This window comes from Arvicanthis niloticus, chromosome 7 (genome assembly GCF_011762505.2).
Source record: "Arvicanthis niloticus isolate mArvNil1 chromosome 7, mArvNil1.pat.X, whole genome shotgun sequence".
In the NCBI taxonomy this organism is placed as follows: Eukaryota; Metazoa; Chordata; class Mammalia; order Rodentia; family Muridae; genus Arvicanthis; species Arvicanthis niloticus.
In genome coordinates this window covers 74,772,604-74,793,846 of record NC_047664.1, presented here as the reverse complement: position 1 = coordinate 74,793,846, position 21,243 = coordinate 74,772,604, and the positions used below count along the sequence as shown (strand labels likewise).

The 21,243-nt window shown below is 43.9% G+C and overlaps 1 protein-coding gene across 2 annotated transcripts in view; it reads left to right on the top strand.

Annotated features, from left to right (window-relative positions):
* Usp46 (ubiquitin specific peptidase 46) overlaps positions 1–21,243 on the top strand; it is a 68,032-nt gene that overhangs the window by 32,880 nt on the left and 13,909 nt on the right. For both annotated transcript variants that reach the window (XM_034508751.2, XM_076938658.1), the window contains exons 3-5: positions 331–544; positions 3,837–4,066; positions 18,477–18,553. In XM_034508751.2, coding sequence (XP_034364642.1) covers positions 331–544; positions 3,837–4,066; positions 18,477–18,553 — 521 coding nt within the window. The remainder of the gene's footprint in view (positions 1–330; positions 545–3,836; positions 4,067–18,476; positions 18,554–21,243) is intronic.

Here is a 21,243-nt window from a genome sequence, read left to right as displayed (position 1 = left end):
AGATGGTCAGAAAACACAGATATTTATATTATGATTCATAACAGTAGCAAAATTACAGTTACCAAGTAGCAACAACAATAGTTTTATAGTTGGGGGTGTCACCACATCATCAAGGGGTTGCAGCATCAAGAAGGGTGAGGACCACTGCTGTACCCTTTTGTCCCTGCCCTTGTTGACCAGATCCACCATTACCTAACTTGACATGTTTGGCTCCAATATGGGAACACAGGGATTGGCAGGTTCCTGGATCCTGGCACCTCCCTCTCCTCCCCTGTCCAGAGGTGGCTTGCGCAGACAATGATTCCCGCCACTCCTCTTGTGCTTTGGCAGTTTGGAAACACATGCTACTGTAACTCTGTGCTTCAAGCATTGTACTTCTGCCGCCCGTTCCGGGAGAATGTGTTGGCATACAAGGCCCAGCAAAAAAAGAAGGAAAACCTGTTGACATGCCTGGCAGACCTTTTCCACAGCATTGCCACGCAGAAGAAGAAGGTCGGCGTCATCCCACCAAAGAAGTTCATTTCAAGGCTGAGGAAAGAGAACGGTGAGTGTTGTGGTTATCATGGGAAGGGAACGGTCCTGGTTCTGCTGCGGTCGTTGTGGGTTAGTGGCTCGTGAAAGAGAATGGTCCTGGTTCTGCTGTGGTCATTGTGGGTTAGTGGCTCCAGGAGGGGAACGGCCCTGGTTCTGCTTTGGTCATCGTGGGTTAGTGGCTGCAGGAAGGGGAACGGCCCTGGTTCTGCTTTGGTCATCGTGGGTTAGTGGCTCCAGGAGGGGAACGGCCCTGCTTCTGCTGCGGTCATCGTGGGTTAGTGGCTCCAGGAGGAGAACGGCCCTGGTTCTGCATCGGTCATCGTGGGTTCCAGGCTTTGGACTGAGGAACAGCAGCGGCTCTGTGTAGCTTCAAAATGAAAAGCTCATTTAATGTTTTTAAGGGAGAGTAAGTATGGTCAGTCAGTGGTTTTTTTTTTTAAGAGGAGACGGTTCAGGGACTGGAGGGATGGCTCACTAGTTAAGAGTGAACACTTTAGAAGTGTACTCTCCCCTTCCAGAGGACTTGAGTTTGGTTCTCAGGACCCTTACTGAGTGGCTCACAGCCACCTGTAACTCCAGTTCCAGAAGATCTAATACCTTATGTGTTATATACAATTACATAGACACCCCACACACATAAATAAGGGAGAGAGAGGGGGAGAGAGAGAGAGAAAGAAAGAGGGAGAGAGAGAGAGAGAGAAGAGAGAGAGAGAGAGAGAGAGAAGAGAGAGAGAGAGAGACCAGGCCACCTACACATTTAGATCCTGTTGCAAATGTGAAACTTAGTTAATTAATCTATCCTTTCCCTTTATAATTTAATTAACTAATCAAATAACTAATTAATTAATTAAATTAGAAAGGGGAGAGGATAAAGAAAAGACAGGGTTTCTTTTTGTATCCCTGGCTGTTCTGGAACTTAATTTGTAGACCAGACCAGGCTGTCCTTGAACTAATGGAGATCCCCCTTGTCCCTGCATCTGCCTCTGGAGTGCTGGGCCTAAAGGAGCACACCCCCACTGCTCAGCAGAAGACATTTCTTCTTTTACCATTATATGTGAAACAAAAAAACGAATGTAAATTTAAAAATTGATATTGGACATCTCATTTAGAATAATTTCTTTCTTTCTCCTTCTCCTTCTCCTCCTTCTCTTCTTCCTCCTCCTTCTCCTCTTCTTCCTCCTCCTTCTCCTCCTCTTCTTCCTCCTTCTCCTCCTCTTCCTCCTCCTCCTCCTTCCATGCCTCACTCTGGGAATGGATTATTTAAGGGTAAATAAAACTGTCCGAGACAGACTTTCGAGTGCTGTACTCCTAGGGTTAAATGTGTTGATGCACTCCCTGAGCAGAGCAGCACGACCTTATGAACTGTGAATGCTGCAAACACACGGTCCCTGAAGAGACTCTGGCGTGTTAGAAGTAACCTGGTGCTGTAGTTTGGCTGTGACATGTCCCCATAGGATGGTGTATGTTCAGTCTGGGGTTGTTGACTCTCTGCTGGTGTTGTTCCGGAAGGTCATGGAAACCTTAGGATCTGTGCTGTAGCTATGAGGTAGGTCACAGGAGTGAGCCTTTGAAGGGGACACCTGGTTCCTAGACCCTGTCTCATTCTGTGTCTCCTGTGCACCGTGAAGTAGATGGCTTCTGCCATACTCCATTGCTCCAGTGTCTGGGGCTGAGCAAGCAAGAGCAGAACCCTCTGGAACCTTGAGCCCAAACAAATCCTCCCTCTTCTGAGTTAATTTGGTTGGATGAGGCGAGTAATACTACAAAAGTCAGTGGCAAGGTTTCCAGTCAGCATCTTTTTTTGCTTTTTTTTTTTTGGGGGGGGGGGGATGGTGATAGAAACATGTCGTCTATTCCAGAAGATTTATATTGATTTTTCTGCTTATTGGACTATTTAATGTAGCAACTTGTATCTGCCCTAAATTCCACCTTACTCCAATGAATTTACACGGTTAACCCAGCGTCTGTTTTACAAAGTTTTGTTTGATAGCTAGCTTTAGAAGTTGTAATATTTATGTATGCCAGAATAAACGTGATTTGAATAAAGAAGGAAGCCAACCATCCCAGTGCGGTTGTGAGCGGTAGTGAGTAGTGGTGATCAGTTGTGAGCAGTTGTGATCAGTGGTGAGTGGTTGTGATCAGTGGTGATCAGTGGTGAGCAGTGGTGAACATTTCGACTAGCAGTAGCGTCTCTTAGCTGCTTGCCTGTTTCAACAGCAGTGGCAGCTGTAGACTTAGGGCATTTGCATTTGTTTTAGGAGCACTATGGGAACGGTATCTGTTCACATATACTTCACGTTTCTTTCATCTTTCATGTCAGAATCTTCCAGGCTGGTCTTAAGGTTTAATATGACTCTCGGGAAGAGAATTTAGTTGCTATGGCAAGATGACTCAATGATGCCGGGCGGTGGTGGCACACGCCTTTAATCCCAGCACTTGGGAGGCAGAGGCGGGTGGATTTCTGAGTTCGAGGCCAGCCTGGTCTACAGAGTGAGTTCCAGGACAGCCAGGGCTATACAGAGAAACCCTGTCTCGAAAAACCAAAAAAAAAAAAAAAAAAAAAAAAAAAAAAAAAAAAAGAAAATAAAAAAAGATGACTCAATGACTAATTAGTCACTGGGGGTCACATATTAAGAGTCGCTATTTAGGGGTTCAGTAGATAAAGTACTGGATTAGTGTTTAGATCCCCAGTGCTCAAAGCCAGCAGGGCAGGTGTGGTAGCTGGCTTGTAATCCCAGTAGGTGGAGGCGGAGAAAGGGGCGGGTGGAGCAAGATGTCTAGCCAATAGGTGAGTGCTGGAGTTAGCGGGCTAGCCAATAAGTGAGTGCTGGAGTTAGAGAGTTATGGAAAGACCCTTTCTTAACAGATAAGGTGGCGTGTGATTGAGGAAGCTGCCAGTGTCAGTCTCTGCCCTCTTAATTCTCACGCATGCACAAGTGTGCACCTGCTCACACGAGTACTCCTCCCCCTAACATACACACGGCATGCATACAGGCAAAACCAATAGATATTTAATCAAGGTTTTTGTCTCATAATTTTGGTTCTTTTCTAGAATGAATTAAGCTTTGGATCATTGTTGTACACGACGGTGTGATTAGTTTTTGGTGGGTGGTAGGAAACGGAAAGGAATGATTCTTTTTGGAAGTTACTCATTTGTAATTGCACAGTAGAGATGAACTACATTTCTATGCTACGCCTGTTCAGTCTTTGGATACAGTTACTGAAGCTTGTCATGGAAAGGTAAATATGTCTGTTCGCTCTTCAAGACGCAGAGTGTGAAATGGTGACCTTCTCCTTTCCAGATCTCTTTGATAACTACATGCAGCAGGATGCTCACGAATTTTTAAATTATTTGCTAAACACTATTGCGGACATCCTGCAGGAAGAGAAGAAACAGGAAAAACAAAACGGGAAATTAAAAAATGGCAACATGAACGAACCGGCAGAGAATAATAAGCCAGAACTCACCTGGGTCCACGAGATTTTTCAGGGAACACTCACTAACGAAACTCGATGCTTGAACTGTGAAACTGTGAGTACTGGGGGGAGGAGGGGCGTGTCCATCTTCCTGGTAGATGTGAGATATCTCATGCTTACTGTTGCCGTCAGTATGAGTGAACTATCCTGTTTATTATGCTTCCGGAGCTTAGAGGAAAAACTCTTAGAAGTGTGGGTTCATCATGATGACTGTCTCAGCTGGTGGGAGCAGAGTGTTGGAGACAAGTGTCCAGCACACACTTATTGGCTAGCGAGTTTGCTCCGCCCACCCCTTCCTCCGCCTCCACCTGCAGGGAGACTGGATGTTGGGTTACAATACTCCATGGATGGATTTAGGGCTAAACACTGAAGTACTGGACTAGACCATGACCCACTTAATAAGGTGTGATGTGGAAGCCATTGCCCTGACTTCTGGGAGTCCACTGTGGTGTATCCTACTTAGAAGGAAAGGAAGATTGACTCCTGTTTGTACTCAGCTGGGTAGGTGAGAGGCCCATCACAGCGTTATTTTGGCTATTGGGTGAGCCTGTGTGCTTGGTTGTGTCTCGCACATGGAAGACCCTTAAAGTCATTTGGACTTAAGACTATCTTCTGTAGGGAGTGACTCAGAGTGACATACCTGCTTGTTATATTTAATTTAAACTTGGAGAGTGGCTTTGTATTTTGCTAGGTAAGAGTCCAGCTGCCTGAGTTTCTGTGCTAGCCCTGACTCTCAAGGACATTTCCAACCTTCCCATGACATGGCAGTTTTCTTCTCTGTCTTCCTGGCCTCATCTGTAAAACAGGGATGACAAGCACATTATTCCACCGGTGTCTGTGAAAAGTGGATTTGGTGACATCTGTTTAACGCGAGCTGTACTTGATACACAGTGAAGTCTGTAATGGATGCCATCTGTCATTTATCCCAACTGCTAAACCCACAGAAAGTCTGTGTCCCGTTAGAACTCTCAGATTTCTTGACTCAGACAGACCTGGTTGAATATACATTTGTCTGGGAAGAGGAGATTTGCTAAAGGCCCCTCTGATGTTTATGGAGCCATCCCTCATGGGTGATTTAAACCAGGGCTTCTTAGCTTTTTTTTTTTTTTTTTTTTCCCTACTTGTGACCTCTTTTTAGCCCAAGAAACTTTTATATGACTGGTTTATAAAGTAGGCATAAAAACCAAACATTTACAATAATCATAAATTTATTTTACAACCGTTCTTTGGGGTTCATATAATTTCGCCATTTATTACAGTTGAAACCGTACTTGCATTCTAATGGGATGTGTGTACTTGTCTATTTTCACACCAAGAATTCAATCATGGCTGACTCTTGGATGCTGTGAGACGCAGAACACCTTCAGTGTTTTTCAGAGGTGATCAATATTTTGATTTTATAATCATCAGTGCTAAGAACCCTGCTGCACATAAATACTTAGAAAAAAATGGTAGAAGTGTGTTTGGGGCCATTTCATAAAGTGTTGGACATCCTATCCTAATCTCAAGACAGAATTAATTTTGTAATTTTTCTATTTGTGCTTTTGAAAGATGTTTTTATTTATTTTTCTTTTGTGTGTGTGTGTGTGTGTGTGTGTGTGAGTTTATTCAAGCAGATGCCTTTTGAGGACATGAGGCTCTCAGATCCCCGGGAACTGGAGTTATAGGTGCTGCCCTGTGTAGGTGTTGGGCCCCAACTGCAGGTCCTGAACAAGAGCAGTGTGCGTTCAGAACATGCACCACTCAGCCACTGGGCCATCTCTCTAGCCCCCATTTAACAAGATTTAAAAAAAGCTCAAGTCAGTAACTGCAACAGCAGTTTTTAAAATTAAGCAGCCTAGCCAGGTGTGGGTGACACATGCCTTTAATCCCAGCACTCAGGAGGCAGACACAGGTGGGTCTCTATGAGTTCAAGGTCAGCCTGGTCTACACAGCGAATCCAGGACAACATGAAGAAATCCTGTCTTGAAAAACCAAAAACCAAAAAGAAAGAAAGAAAGAAAGAAAGAAAGAAAGAAAGAAAGAAAGAAAGAAAGAAAAAGAAGTCTAACACAATCCAAACATATACTGGTCTTAATGCTTACCTGCTAAGGAGTGCTGGCAGAAAAATATAGTGTTTCTCTAATTCAACCATTGTTTTTATAAGAGCAGACAACTTTGTGCAGGACATCACTGCAGTTATAAAATACAGTAGTCTGAGCCCACATGTTTCGGGCAGTGTTCGTTGGCAGCATTGGGATGGTGTGCATGGTGATGTGTGTGTTGTGTGTTCAGAACCAAGCCTTCAGGGAGGTGTCGGAGTAACACGGTGAGGGCTGTCAGAAACACCCAGGTTCGTGGTGCATTCGATTTTGATTAATTTTGGCCATTGTGTGGATGAAACCCTTTCATTACTAAATTTTCTGCAGCTCCCCCTTTTCTTACTTGAAGCCATATAGGGTCACAATCCACAGTTTAAGAAGCAAGCCCTCAAAGAATAGAGGCTTATCCCAGTTCTGAGGTCAGGAGCCTACCTTGTTGGCTTCTGACAAGAGTGTTCCTCTGGTGGAGAGAGAGAAACTGAGCTTTCTCAACCACATGCATGACCAAAGTCTCCATTTCTCCACACGCCCTAGCTTTCCTGAGTGGAAAGGACAGTTTTGGGAAGCCACAACAGCCCTTGGCAAGCTGTGATCCTTAAACAGCTAAGAAATGTAGATTCTTCAGCATCAAAGAGAGACAGGAGGCTCTGCATCTTTGACAGTCTTTTTGATGTCCTTTTCAACAGTGTTTGTATCAAGATTCTCATGTGTTCCTCACAGACAGAAATGGTTAGAAAACACATATAAGTCAAAAGGAGACTAGAAATTACAAGTATTCTTTCCATCTGGAGGCGATAAATTTATAACATTTTTTTGTTGTTGTTGTTTTGTTTTTCGAGACAGGGTTTCTCTGTGTAGCCCTGGCTGTCTTGGAACTCACTCTGTAGACCAGGCTGACCTCGAACTCAGAAATCCGACTGCCTCTGCCTCCCAAGTGCTGGGATTAAATGCCACCACCGCCCGGCACATTTTTTCTAAAAAAAAAAAATATATAGTGATTATATAAGTCTAGAGACCGGCACTTGAGATTTTACAAATGTACCCACTAAAGCATCTTTGGACCGTCTTGTTTGTCTGGATCTCTGCCTTCCTTCCCCCCCCCCCCTTTTTCTGACCCTTTATACTTTCTTTTTAAGTGGCTGCAAAGACTGAGAACAGTACAATGCATGGTGTGTGTGAGCCCGAGACTTGCTAAGCTAACTCTAGCTCACCCTTATCTCCTCTCTTTCCACACTTCTTCCCCTCAGCCTGGTTTATTATATAAACACACCCCAGATGTCATTTCACTTGCAGCTTATTTATTATCTATACAGATCATTAAAAATTAAGTCTTTTAAAAAGCACAATACAATTTTCACACCTCAAAAAGTTCTATTATTCGCTCAGCGTTGAAGTCTGCCTGATTATGTCTTGTTTTTGTAGCAGTTGGTTAATTATGTTTTTTTAATTTTCTATTTTTGTATGTATGTATGTATGTATGTATGTGTGTGTGTGTGTGTGTATGTGTGTGTGGCCTGGGTGAGTGCATGTGAGTCCACATGCATGTGGAGGCATGAACTTGATGTCAGAATCATTTTTCATCACTCTTCTGGGTCTCTTCGTGAAGCTCAGAGCTGACTGACATGGCTGATCTCCAGAGCCAGCTTGTTTTGGGGATCCCCATTCTCTTGTCCTCAAGGCAGAAGTGATAAGTGGATTACCATGCCCACTCAGCATTTAAGTGGATTCTGGGAATCCAGACTCCGAGTCCCCCTGCTTACACAGCAAGTGATTAACCACTGAGCCATCTCTCCAGTCCAAATGTTGGTTAATTTATGATCCGTATACCAGTATGTGTGTTAATCTATAATTATCCCCCACTCTCACTTTCCCTTCTTGTGATTAATTTGTTGAAGAAATCAGGTTGTTTGTCCTGTAGTATTTCCTACATTTTGAAAACATCTTTGTGATGTTATTTGCCTAATTAAAAAATTTAAATTGTGTGTATGTGTGGGGTGTGTGTGTGTTGTGTGTATGCAGTAGGTATTATGTGTTTTGTATGTATGTGTGTGGGGTGTATATTGTGTGAGTGTTTTGTGTATGCATGTGAGGTGTGTCCATATGGGTGTGTGTGTGTTGTGTGAATGTGGTATGTATTATGTGTTTTGTGTGTGATTGTGGTGTGTTTTGTATATGTGTGTGAGGTGTGTCCATATGAGTGAGTGTATATGGTATGAATGGTATGTGTGTGGTATGTATGGTGTGGGATGTGTGTGTGTGTGTGCATGCGTGCGTGCATGTGTGTATGTATGTGCAGATGCTAAGGTGGTGGTGGGAGGTCAGAGGACAACTTTTAAGTGTTAGTTGTCTCCTACCACGTGGGTCCTGGGAATTGAACTCAGGGCACCGGCTTGGTACAAGAAAGAGCTTTTCCCACTGTCTATTTCTTCTTGTGAGCCTTCTCACTGGCTCCCCATTTATCCAACGTTTACAATAAAATGCCAGCACTCTCTAGTAGACCTGCTCCTGAGAAGTCCAAGAAAGACTTTTGCTCATGCACACTGAAAGACTTACTTGCAAAGGAAGGCTTGGGACACTATTTTATCTAATTTGTTTTTCACACAGTATATTTTGATCATCTTGTTCTTCTCCCCACCTGCTCCCAGATCACTCCCATGGTCTTTCTCTCTTCCTCCTAAAACAAAACATAACAAAGACTGAATATAAGAACAGATAGAAAACCAAGAGGAAACAAAAATCCCACAAGACCAACCAACCAACCAAACAAAAATCCCCAAACCGAAAACAACAACAACAAAATAGCCCTATGAATCTGTTGTGTTAGCCAACCACTCCTGGGCCTACCTGATTATGGCTGAAGTGCCCAGTGCTTCTCCATTGGAAAAAGCTGATTTTGGAGCAGCCTCTTAAAAACACAACCTGGCCCAGTCCCCACCACATCCCTCACTCTGTCACCAGCACCATCGCCTTCCTAATCCTTCTTCCCAACCTCACTTTTCTCCTCTCACCCTCTACCTCTGATGTTATCATTATTTTCAGCTTTATATATTCTTAGCACCCGATTTGCAGTTTTTAAGAATATTAATTTTTTATTATTTTTAGTTATGTGTAGGAGTGTGGGTCTGCATGTGGATACAGATGCCCATGGAGGCTCGAGGCATCTGGTCCCCCAGAACTGGAGTTATAGAAAGTGAACTGTCTGACAAGGTGTGATCTGAACTTGGGTCCTCTGAAAGGGCAGCAGGTGCCTTAGCTGCTGAGCCTCCTTTCTAGCCCCGTGCTTTGATGTGTTACGTAAAATATTTCTGCATGTTTATTCCTAGACTTGTAGTTAATTCTGCACCTTCATGTTTATATGTGTGTGTAAAATCATATACAGATAGTCTTCTAAACTTGTCTTTCTTGTGTTTGTTTTTTTTAAGATTCAGCCATTTGATTGTGTATAGTGTGGTTCATTGTTTTTTATTGCTGTGTGGTATTTCATTTCAGGAATGTACCACAGCTTATCTTCCCATTCTTTGATGATAGTCTGGTGTTTAGCTTTCTCTGAGACAACAGCACTGGAATCCCTCTCACACACATCTGCTGTGTGTGTGTGTGTGTGTGTGTGTGTGTGTGTGTGTGTGTGTATGCAACTTCTTTCTAGGGATCCCTCAGGCACAGAACTGCTGGTCATAGAACATGTGCATCTTCAGGTGTACTAGGTAAAGCCGGTTGGTTCTCACATGCTGTCAGTTAGCTTAGGAGAGTTAGCTGCTTGTGTTGAACTCTGCTTTGTGTTTTTGTAGTAACCAAGTAGCTTGCTCTTTTGGATTTTGATTTGTAACTTTTTTTTAAACATTTTTTCCCCACTAGTTTTTAGTGAAATTGATGTGACTCTCTCTCATATGCTTGTCTGTTTTGGGAATCAACATATTTGTAAAACCACATTTCTGTAAAAAGTTTGCATTCATTCCGATCTCTCTGTCCTCTGCATGGCTGCCAGGACTCACTACTTTTCTTCATACTTTTAACATTCGTGGTTCAGTTTTGGCTTGTTTTACTGTTTACATGAATGGCCATGTAGCCGTTTGTGTCTTGGTTCCTTTGGTTAGCATCCCTGGTGAGGTCCACTATATCTTTGCTTGGTATCTTAGCTCACTCTTTGTCATTGCCATGTGGTGACTTAGTGGGCGAATAATGACATTCATTCACCAACTTTATGGTTGATGACTATCTAGTTGTTTTTCCTTTGGGGCAAATACTCTGAACAATGCTCTCATGGATATTGTAATACATAAAATCTAGCCACCGAATCCATGTTCTCTAGGAGATTATCCTATGTCTCATGAAAGTAGATGTATGAGATTATTGTCATTGACATCATTAGAATGTGTCCAGTTCCCAAGGTACTATACCAGTTTACATGCTAGGTGAACATTCTACTATGTGAGCATTCTGTCTGTCTGTCTGTCTGTGTGTCTCTCCCCACCTCTCTCTATTTTTTTGTATAGTGTATATATAAGCGTGTGCAGCCAGGCATGCATGGACACATATGGAAACCACAGGAAGATGTCAGGTGTCTTCTCTATTGCTTTCTGCCTTAGTCCCTTGAGAAAGTTTCTTACTGAGGCAGGAGTCTGTTGTTTCTCCCCTAGACTGTGGCTAGCAAGCTGCAGTGATCACTTAGTACTGGGGAACATACATGGATGGGTGCATATGCCCACACCTGCTTTTTATGTGGGTGCTAGAGTTCTGCAGAGAGGTCTTCATTGCTTGCAAGGAAGAAGAGCTCTCACCACTGAGCTGTCTTCCCAGTACGTGTGTGAGCACCCTTAGCACGTCCTTCCCCCCTCTGTCATCGCCTTTGCTATCTAGTGGCTGTGTAAGTGTTCGTATATTGAGTGAACGGCTTTCCAACACACACCTCTGTGTAGAGATGAAGGCTGGGGTTGCTCGCCGCCTTGTTTCTCTGATTTCCACCATAAAACCCAATCTGAAGGACAAGATGAATAATCAGTTGTGTAATTACAGTCTCAAACCCAAACCCTGTGAAGGAAGTGCAGGCTACTCCATGTGCTTCCGAGGCAGAAAGCAGAGCCATGTGGCACTGTGTTCTGGCTTTGCAGCGGAACTGGGAAGCCTGTAGCAGGCACATCTGCAGCTGGCCCCTCCTTTGCAGCTGTAATTAAACATTGTTAGTAAATCCACCTTGGCAGCATTCTGGAGTTTCAGGATGACTCTGATAATAGGCTCAGCCATATTTATAGCTTAAAAAAAAAAAAAACAAAAAACAAAAAACAAAAACAAAAAAAAAAAAAAAAAAAAAACCTACAAACAGAACAAATGGTCCCTCACAGGCAAATATTGAATGAAGAATTCAGGCTGCAGAAGTTGCTTTCTGACCTTCTCTCCTGAAGAGTTAGCTCAAACAGGAACCTGCATCCAAGTGTTCCACCCCAAATATTCTTCAGTCGTATGGAGGTATTTGTTCTAATGGGATTGTAACTGTTAATATGTTACAGTGCATCTTTCTGGAGGATAGAGCAATCTTTTTAGATTGATTTGAAGAGCACATCCTGGGGCTGGAGAGATGCTGAGTGGTTAGGGCACTCAGTTCTTTGGCAGAGGACCCAGGTTTGGCTCCAGCACCCACACGGCTGCTCACAACCCTCTTCAGCTCCAGTTCTAGGGGATCTAACACACACTTCTGTCCTCAGTAGGCACTGCATACACATGATACATACGTGTAGGCAAAACACTCATAAAATAAAAATAAATAGGAAAAATGGCTTCGTGACTAAAAGTACTTACTACTCTTGCTGAGAACTACCTGTAACTCCAGTTCTAGTGGATCTAAAGCCCGCTTCTGGCTTCTATAGGCACCACACATAAATGTTATGCCTAGCATGCAAAACATATTATGCCTAGCATGCATGCAAAACACCCGTAGAACATAACATAATAATGAAAATGAAAACAGAATTAAAGACTCACATGTTGCCGGGCAGTGGTGGCGCACGCCTTTAATCCCAGCACTTGGGAGGCAGAGGCAGGTGGATTTCTGAGTTCGAGGCCAGCTGGTCTACAGAGTGAGTTCCAGGACAGCCAGGGCTACACAGAGAAACCCTGTCTCGAAAAACAAAAACAAAACAAAACAAACAAACAAACAAACAAAAACAAACAAACAAACAAAAAGACTCACATGTTTATTTATTATTATTTTAAAATAATATATAACATAAATTAGATCATAATTTGATGTTTTGAAACTGTATACATTATATAAAGCAAGTCTCTATAATTAATATATCCACTATGGCACTTATCTTTTCTTTGTGGTGAGCTATTCAGAATCCAGATAGAACCATCTTTAACCCTCCTCCACCCTTGATTAAATCGTTTAAGACAAGATATATATGAGACAAGAAAAAATATATATATATTCTTTTCTTTCTTTGGCTACTTGAACAGCCCCCTCCATTTTCTTAGATCTCCAAGCTGGACAGACTCCTAGGAACCATCTAATCCTTGTTTTAACCTGTGCCCGGGTATGTTCTATGGTGTCCCAGCCAGTTGGTCGCCATCATCCAATGGATACTGGCCAGAGGCAGGGAATCCAATCTCCCAAGGATGCATTCCATTTTTAGCCAACTCTAGTTGTTAGAAAGCCTTGGGCTTTCTTAGAAAGTGAGTGGCCTCTGGGCTTTTCCTGCTTGTTGAGTGTGCAGGACTGGGTTTCATAGAGAATTTAATAAAATCCAAGAAGCTAACTTTCCTTTGGGAACCCCCTTTGAGGATGCTCCTAGGGCGGGCTGTCCGCTCACTTTAGTCAGAATTGCCAAAGCCCCCATTTGTGAAATCTCACAGTGGATTAAGCTGTCCTTCATCCTGAGGAGCAAATTAGCCCCTGGGGCACCTTGCCTCCCCCCCACCAACCCCCACCCCAATTCAGCCTCTTGTTCCTCCAGTTGTGGCAAACCTCTGTACCAGTCTTCAAGTTCTGCAGACAACACTTAAAGCCTGCCCAGTGTCTCTTGGTAAAGTGTTGCCTATGATTGCAGCACAGATGCCAAATGAAGGATTTATGGAGACAAATGGTTGCCTCTGCTGTGGATCTGGAGGGCCTATTTTAAGGGGTAATCAGAGCTCCCTAGTCCACACAACCTTGACAAGGGCATTTCTGAATTGGGGTTTCAGGATTTTCCACTGGAGTCTGACTGCTCCCTCGGTTGTTCCTTTGTTGTTTTATGAAATTTATTAGGCCCGTTGGAGCTTGATCTTGCAGTTGTTTATTTTAATTCTTCTTTCTATGTAAAGCTGAGTTATTGCCTTGCAAGATCTGTGGCTTCTCAGGGATTCTCTGTGGTTTTAAGATTTTATACTTGTTACTAGAGCCAAACTAATGTGCAAAGAACTGTTTTATTAACAGTACCAGTTCTACAACTGTCATTGCCTAGTTTTCAGAGGTTCATACTGCTCCAGCAGAGCCTCCAAGACCCACACAGATAGAGGGTGGAGCTGGCTGAGGCAGGTTGCTCATGCACTCAGTGGAGATTCTGAGCCAGGCATTCAGATGGACAGCAAGTTCCCCAGCCCATCCTTGGGTACAGGCCAGGGCAGTGTTATCATGGTGCAGTCCTAAGACACTATCAGCTTTTCCACTAACTCAGGAAAGGAATCAGGGGGAGGTAGACACACGTTTAAAGATGGCCCCACTCGGTCATGATGTAAATATGGCCTTTGGGCTGATTGTGTTTATTAATGAGTTATAGTTATTTAAAACTGAGCAAGTAGGGTCTCTTTCCCTTCTTTTTAAGGGGGGGGGGGGGCTTTTTTTTTTCCTTGAGGGACGGATACCAGGCTCAGAATTAAGCAAAGAAAGGAGAAGCGGTTGTAGGCTGTTCATGCTGAGAGTGCTGGAATCTTTTAGTGATGCGTTTCCTTGGAGACAAGCTGTATTTTCCCTCCGACCAGATCCTTGTGTGGGGGAAGAATATGCTTTCTTGGCAGCTTGCTTGAAGAAAAGAACCCCCCTCCCCTCAAAAATTCCTCTAAAACCCACCTCCACCAATCAACAAACAAAAACAGCTCCTCCTTGTCAAAATTTTAAACACCTTCACAGATAACTCTCGGCAGCTCCTCTTTTGGACTGTGACTTCCTGGGGCGGGGACAGAGGAAAATCCTGATAGGACTTTGATCTCCCCACCAGGCGGACTCACTGAACAGAGCTTCATTGCTCCCATCCTGAGAGCTCTTTGTCTTCAGAACTGAGAACAGTGCAGCAACTTTCTTCTGTTTCTGAATGAGAATCCCACCCTTCTCCAGAAATGGTTAAACTGAAAAAGAGTTGTATCTGACCCCACCTGCCTCTTTGTACCCTACCCCATATAATTTTAGTGCGTCATAATTCTTGTATTTTTCTCCCAGAGAGGGGCTGTTTCAGTTGAGAGAATGCTTTATTTAAATATGTAATATTTGTGAGCAAATCTTAAAAGGGAAATATGTATTAAAAAGAAAGTGATTCATATTTCTGCCTCTGAAGGGCCACTGATTTAGTTGTCTTAATCTTTGTTCAGTTTTTCTTTAGTTGAGTAATTCATGTAGTCTGTATTTATTATGTATCTCTTGCAGGCTAGAAATTATGTCAGTTACTAAGCATAGCACTTGCAAAAGGTGGGTGTTACTCTTCTGTCTACGGGTGTGCATGTTCAGCCTGTGCATTCCCCTTTAACTGCAGCAGCAGCAGCAGCACCACCACCACCACCACCAGCAGCAGCACTACCACAGTCACCACCACCAGCACCAGCACCCCTACCAGGCATGAGTATTATTTCGAAAGGCAGAGCAGGAATGGCAATTGATCCATGTCTTCGTTCACACAAATATTCACCATTGTTGATGATCTGGATTTCTACAGGATTTCTCTTTGGCTTAATGAACCCTCTTCCTGCCAGACATGATGGTGCATGCCTTTAATCTCAGCATTTGGGAGGCAGAGGCAGGCCAATCTCTGAGTTCAAATAAAACAAAAAGGGGGAGATGTTGTGGGCCTGTGTACCCCCCAGGGTACTTAGTCCTACATCCCCCATTGAGGTAGTCATGTTCCCCTGATGGCCAAATTATAGGTTTAAGCACCAGGAATCCCTCTTCACTGCAAATGCAGCATTCCCAGCACCTTATCCCAGCCAATAATGTAGACTCACCCTGAAAACCCTTTCCCACTCCCCAAGCTTTATATAGCCCTTCTTACCCCCTAATAAAAGAGAGCTGTTTCACCAAATATTGTCTAGAAGAGTTGTTTTACTCCCCAGAACAGAGAAGAACTGTCACACTGAAAACTGTCTCCCCAAGGGCAGAAGCAGAGATGGACACACACATATTAATAAACTAGGATCTTAGTTACTTACTGCCAAAGCCAACCTTCTGAGCTTTAGTAAGGAAAATAGAAAATATATTATGGCGTGTGTTTGTATGAGTTCTTCACTGTTTGCTATCAGCTCCTGTCGGAGCTCTGAGGCTGGAGGGCAACTGTCATGTAGTATCATCACCCCTGCAAAGTGTGTTGGCTTAGGGCCAACTGACTTAGGTTGGCTCTGGCTGAAGTTGTGTGTTTGTGGTCAGGTAGCTTATGCCTGTGTCATAGGTTGGCCAGGGCATTTGCTTTAGATGAGTGTCTAAGTTGAGACTATGTTCCTGGAGCCTTCTATTTTCTTCCTGAATGCAGGGTAGGCTGGGCTTAGCATTTTTAAGATGATGGCAGAAGTGCAAGAAAGAGGTTGCTTGGTTCTGGAGAGATGGATCAGCAGCTTAGAACACTAGCTACTCTATAGAGGACCCAGGTTCGATTCCCAGCACCCCCTTTCTATAACTCCAGTTCCAGGGGGCCCGACCCCTTCTTCTAGTTCATGCAGAGGCAACAGAAGCACGTGTAATGCACAGACATACATGTTTGCAAACACACACACACATACACACACACACACACACACACACACACACACACACACACACACAATATTTTTAGAAAAGGGAAAGCAATTTTACCAATGAATTTACAAAGCAATTCAACCTGTGCTGATAATGTGTCTGGGGATTCACTTGGATTCAAGCAAAGGAGGGAGCTGGCTGCTCTGGCGTGTGCCTGCCTGTCTGTCGTCACCTGGAATCCTAACACTCACAGAGCTGGGGCATGAGGATCAAGGATTCAATTCAAGGGCAGGCTTGACTGCATGGTGAATCACTGTCTCAAAATATTACACATATGCAGACACACAGACACACAGACACACACACATACACACACACACATGGCTGGAGGGTGTGATGATGGCAATGTCCTCTTGATTGCCATCAAGATTGGCCTGTAGTCATAGACTTGTAACTAAGAGGACGTCACCATAACAGGAGAAAGCAAGCGCTGCACACAGATAAAGCAAGTGACAGGGAGCATGCAGGACTGTCCATCTAAAGATACACATACCTCTGAAGCAGAGTTAGTGTATGTAATTGTATGCACTATATATTTTTTTATTTCATGTGGCTACCATGTAGCAAACCAACCATTTCTAGCTTTGTTAATATTTACTGTACACTTTTTTTTTTTTGAGATAGGATCTCACTATGTATTACCACTGAATGTCCTGGAACTCACTATTTAGACCAGCATGTCCTCAAATTCTGCCGCTCTGCCTCCTAAGTGCTAGGATTAAAGGTGTGCACCACTATACCCAGCTTCTTTGTTACTGTTTTTTTTTTAAAGATTTATTTATTTTATGCATATGTCTACACTGTAGTTGTCTTCAGACACACCAGAAGAGGGTGTCCCATTCCATTACAGATGGTTGTGAGCCACTGTGGGGTTGCTGGGAATTGAACTCAGGACCTCTGGAAGAGAAGTCAATGAATGCTCTTAACCTCTGGGCCATCTCTTCAGCCCTTGTTTTGTTCATTAAAGACTGCATAATCCTGGACAGTCTTGAACTTGCTATGTACATTCAAACTCAGAGGGATCTGCCTGCCTCTCCCTCCCAAGTCCTGGGATTATAGCTGGGCTCCATTTATCAGTTAACACGCACTTGTTAAAGCTCTCTGTATGTTATCTTACCTTACAGTAATCACAGGAGATGCTTTTCCTAGCCCAGTGAGGAGACTGAGGTATAGAGAGGCTAAGTAACTGGCCTTAATTCATATACTTCATAGTCAGCAGGGGCAGCCCACATTTTTATGTTTACTATAATAGCATCAGAGAGTGTGTCTGCAACTCTTGAGTATTTCTCTAGGTCATTTTTCTAGAATCTGTAATTATAGGGTGATTGTTGACCCTTTTTCCCAACATAATATTTTTATTGGTTATTTGAGAATTTCACATAGTGCACTTTGATCATACTCATTTCCCAGACCTCCCAGCTCTGCCCGCCCCCCAAAGACAAAGAAGGAGGAGGAAGAGGAGGAGGAGGAAGGAAAGGAAGAAGATGAGGAGGAGGAAGAGAAAAGAGGAGGAAGAGAAGGAAAAGGAGGAGGGAGAGGAGGGAAAGGAGAAGGGAGAAGACAGAAAGGAGGAGGAGGAGGAAGGAGAAGGAGAAGAATCAGCTAAGTCCAATTTATGTTGCCCATATATTCACTGGAACATGGGTACACACTGTCTTCTAAATGAGTGTGGTCTTCATTTTCCCACTGGCAGACTGAACACTTCCGGTTTCTTGCTGGGTCGGCTCATCCCTCCCAGTCCACCAGCAAAACTGTAAAACTTTCTCAGGGTTGTTGGTGAGTGAGTAGAAAGTAAGCAGTCGCTTGGGGAGCTTTGACTGACATGTGAAGAGCTGGGGAACGACTGGAGCAGTGAGCTGGTCTAGCTGATAGTGGCCTGTATCAGGATGGGCTGTGTGACCAGCTCGGGAAGGACAGCACAGGACACTGCACATGGTGACCACTTTCCGAAGGACAGCTCGATGGGACTTAGCATGACAGTCCAGCTTTTTGATCCCACAAGGCTTGAATGGGCACTGGAGGAAGAGACTTCAAGGGACTGGACTTGGTGAAGGGCCACCATATGGGTGAAGTTTCTTATCTCTTGAACTTTTTCTGCCCGAATGTTTTCCCGGTGTGGGTTACATAGATACCTGTCTGGTACTCATTAGTGGCCACGATGAGCAACATGGCTGAAGAGGAAGAGAAACCTGGTTGGGTTTTACCACGTTTTGCATCAGAATTGTCAAAGTAATGAGGTTGAATTGGGATTGGGTTGGGAAGTTCTAAACTAACTCTGGTTTGGTGCGTATTCATGGCCACATGTGACTTTTCCACTGTCACGTGTCAGGCTACCTGTAAACATTCAAAGTCTCAGCTCTGGTGTCTGCTGTGTATTTTGTACCTAACCACCACACCCGTCTTTCTTGCTTCAGGTGAGTAGCAAAGATGAAGATTTCCTTGACCTCTCTGTTGATGTGGAACAGAACACCTCCATCACCCACTGTCTGAGGTAACCGCTTGCATTCTGCCTGGGGGTTTGAACTTTTGGCCTGGTTAGTAAGCACATAAGGGAATTCAAATCCCACAAAATCATCCTGCTTTTAAACCAATATAACCTTATTATTTTTTTATTTTCTATTCTTCCCCAAGAGATTAAAAATAAATGAATGGGGTCTGGAGAAGGATCTTTTGAGCAGAGAAGATCAGGTGGAAGTAATTAGTCACTGTAGTTAAAAATAAAACTTTGATCTGTAATACAGATGTGTTTTAGCTCTGTGTGTATGTGTGCATGCGTGTGCGTGCATGTGTGTGCATGTGTGTACATGTGTGTGTCTTTCTGCCTGCCTCAAGCATATACTCATTCATATATTAAGTTACTAAATGATACAGATGCCAGTTATTACTCCTTTTCTAAGGCAGCGCTTATCGACCTGTGAGACACAACCCCTTTGGGAGTTAAATGACAGTTTCCCAGGAGTCTCCTAAGACCATTGGAAAACACAGATATTTACATTATGGTTCATAACAGTAGCAAAATTAGCAGCGAAGATAATTTCATGGTTGGGGTCGCCACAATGTGAGGAACTGCATTAAAAGACTGCAGCATTAGGAAGGTTGAGAACCCCTGCTCTGAGGTACAAGGTTAGTACAAGGTTAGTACATGACATTTATGCACTGTGAGAACTAGTTGTGGAATCGCCTCTTCTGCATTGCTTTCATATGCTGTAGAGATCCCTCATTAGTGTCAAGAGACAGTAATGGGCCAGAGTTTAACAACATGTGCCCAGGATTACTGCAGATAGAATACATTCACGTATGCATTGAAACTGTGCGCAGAGAGGGCTGGGGAGATGGCTCAGTTGTTATATGGTCCCAGTGTTCGACCAGAGGACCTGAATTCAGTTCTCAACACCCATGTCAGGTAACTCCAGTTTCAGGGGGATCCAATCCTATGGCCTCTATAACTATAGATAGGTCTATATGCATAGTGAAATACATCTTTTCAAAGGAAAGAAAATCCTTTAAATCCTTTCCTTGTAAAGGAAAGAAAATGTTTAGAATTGTTACAAGGACTAGATTCCCCATCCCCACTTCCTTTCAACAAGGAAACAGGTGCTTATAATTTTCCTGTCCTAAACAAAGGCTACAGGAACCAATGTTACAAATTACCAGGCTCTGAGGCCTAAAGACCTGACTACTTCCGGTCAAGTGGAACTACCCAGATGACCCCCAGAGCATAGGAATCAGACTGCCCTACAGACTGGCTGATGGTGAAGATGGTAGTGTAGCTGAGTGGTGTGGGTGGGCTGCCCCAACGAACAGATGCCACAGCTGTGGATGTCTTACAGTATCATAGCAAGGCTCTGTCGATTGCATCAGTAGCAATCAGCAGACAGGAGCTTGCTGGAAGAGCTTCTCAGTGTGGTAGGTTGTATGACTTCCATTCACTTCCTACTTCCCAGTTCCTCCCTCTCCACTCTCAGCAAGGAGCACACAAGGAGAGTTTGAAGTGTGTTTTGTAGGCTGGACTCTTTCTTCAGCGTGGTTCTTTCTGTTAAGGGGCTGGGTGACACTCCTGTAAAAACAGACCATCTTTGTGTGTCCTTAGTGTTTATGACTATATTGGATGCCTGATGTACTTGGCTGGGGAAGGATGTTGCTGTTCCCTCACGTGGTAGATGTTGGGGTTTGAGGAGGTTTACCAGCATTCTCTGCCTCATGGGGGACCCCTGGGTTGTTAGAAGGAAGGTGGCTGTAGCTGTAGCATTGACCAGGCAGATAAAACTCTTGACTGGTTAGTTCTGATTCCAGACGTGAAATGGAGAACAGAGTCACCAATTGCTGTGTCCATAGGGGAATGGGAATGTTGGTTCAGTTTCCCCAGTGTGGCCGAGGTAGAGGTTCTTAAAAGTAGCAAAGATGGGGGAGGGCCATGTGTAATTGCTCTTTCGGTAGTCACCTTTCTCATTACTGTGATAAAATGCCCGACAGATGAGATGGCTGAGGAGGAGCAGGGTTGATTTTGGCTCACAGTTCGAGGGTACAGTTCATGACAGTGGAGAAGGCATGGTGGCCGGAACACAGGGCAGTCCGTTGGTCACATTGAGTCCACGGTTAGGAAACATAAAGGTGAAAGCTCACATTCAGCTCATGCCCACCCCTCCACCCCATTTTTAATCAGTCCCAGACCCCAGTGCACGGGGATGATGCTGTCAACATTCATTCAGTGTGGGCCATTCGTTCCCCGTTATCCTCGCTGGAAACACTCACATCTACTACTGGAAGCACGTGTCTTAGGTGCCTCTAAATCCGGTCAGGTTGACAATGGAGATTAACCATCATAGCTCCCAAACTGGCCTTTTAGATCCATCAGATTCCTATCTGAATGGACAGTCCAGTCCAATCAGTATTTCTGATAAGTACTCTACAACTTTAGATCACCCTTAAATTAGATCTTGGCTGGCTCACTTACACCTGCCCTCATACGTCATAAAGAGAAGTCAGCCAGCTGCTGCCCCTCACCATCAAACTCTCTGATGGGGCCACAGCTTCCATCCCTTCTGTCAGAGTACAGCAGACCCAGGGGTGGGTAACTCCAGCAGATTCGTTAGCTGGGTTTTTTTTCTCCTGCCAAATCTTTGGATTAAGGCGGTTGTAATGCCACACACATTAAATTTTAGCACTTGGAAAGTAGAGGCA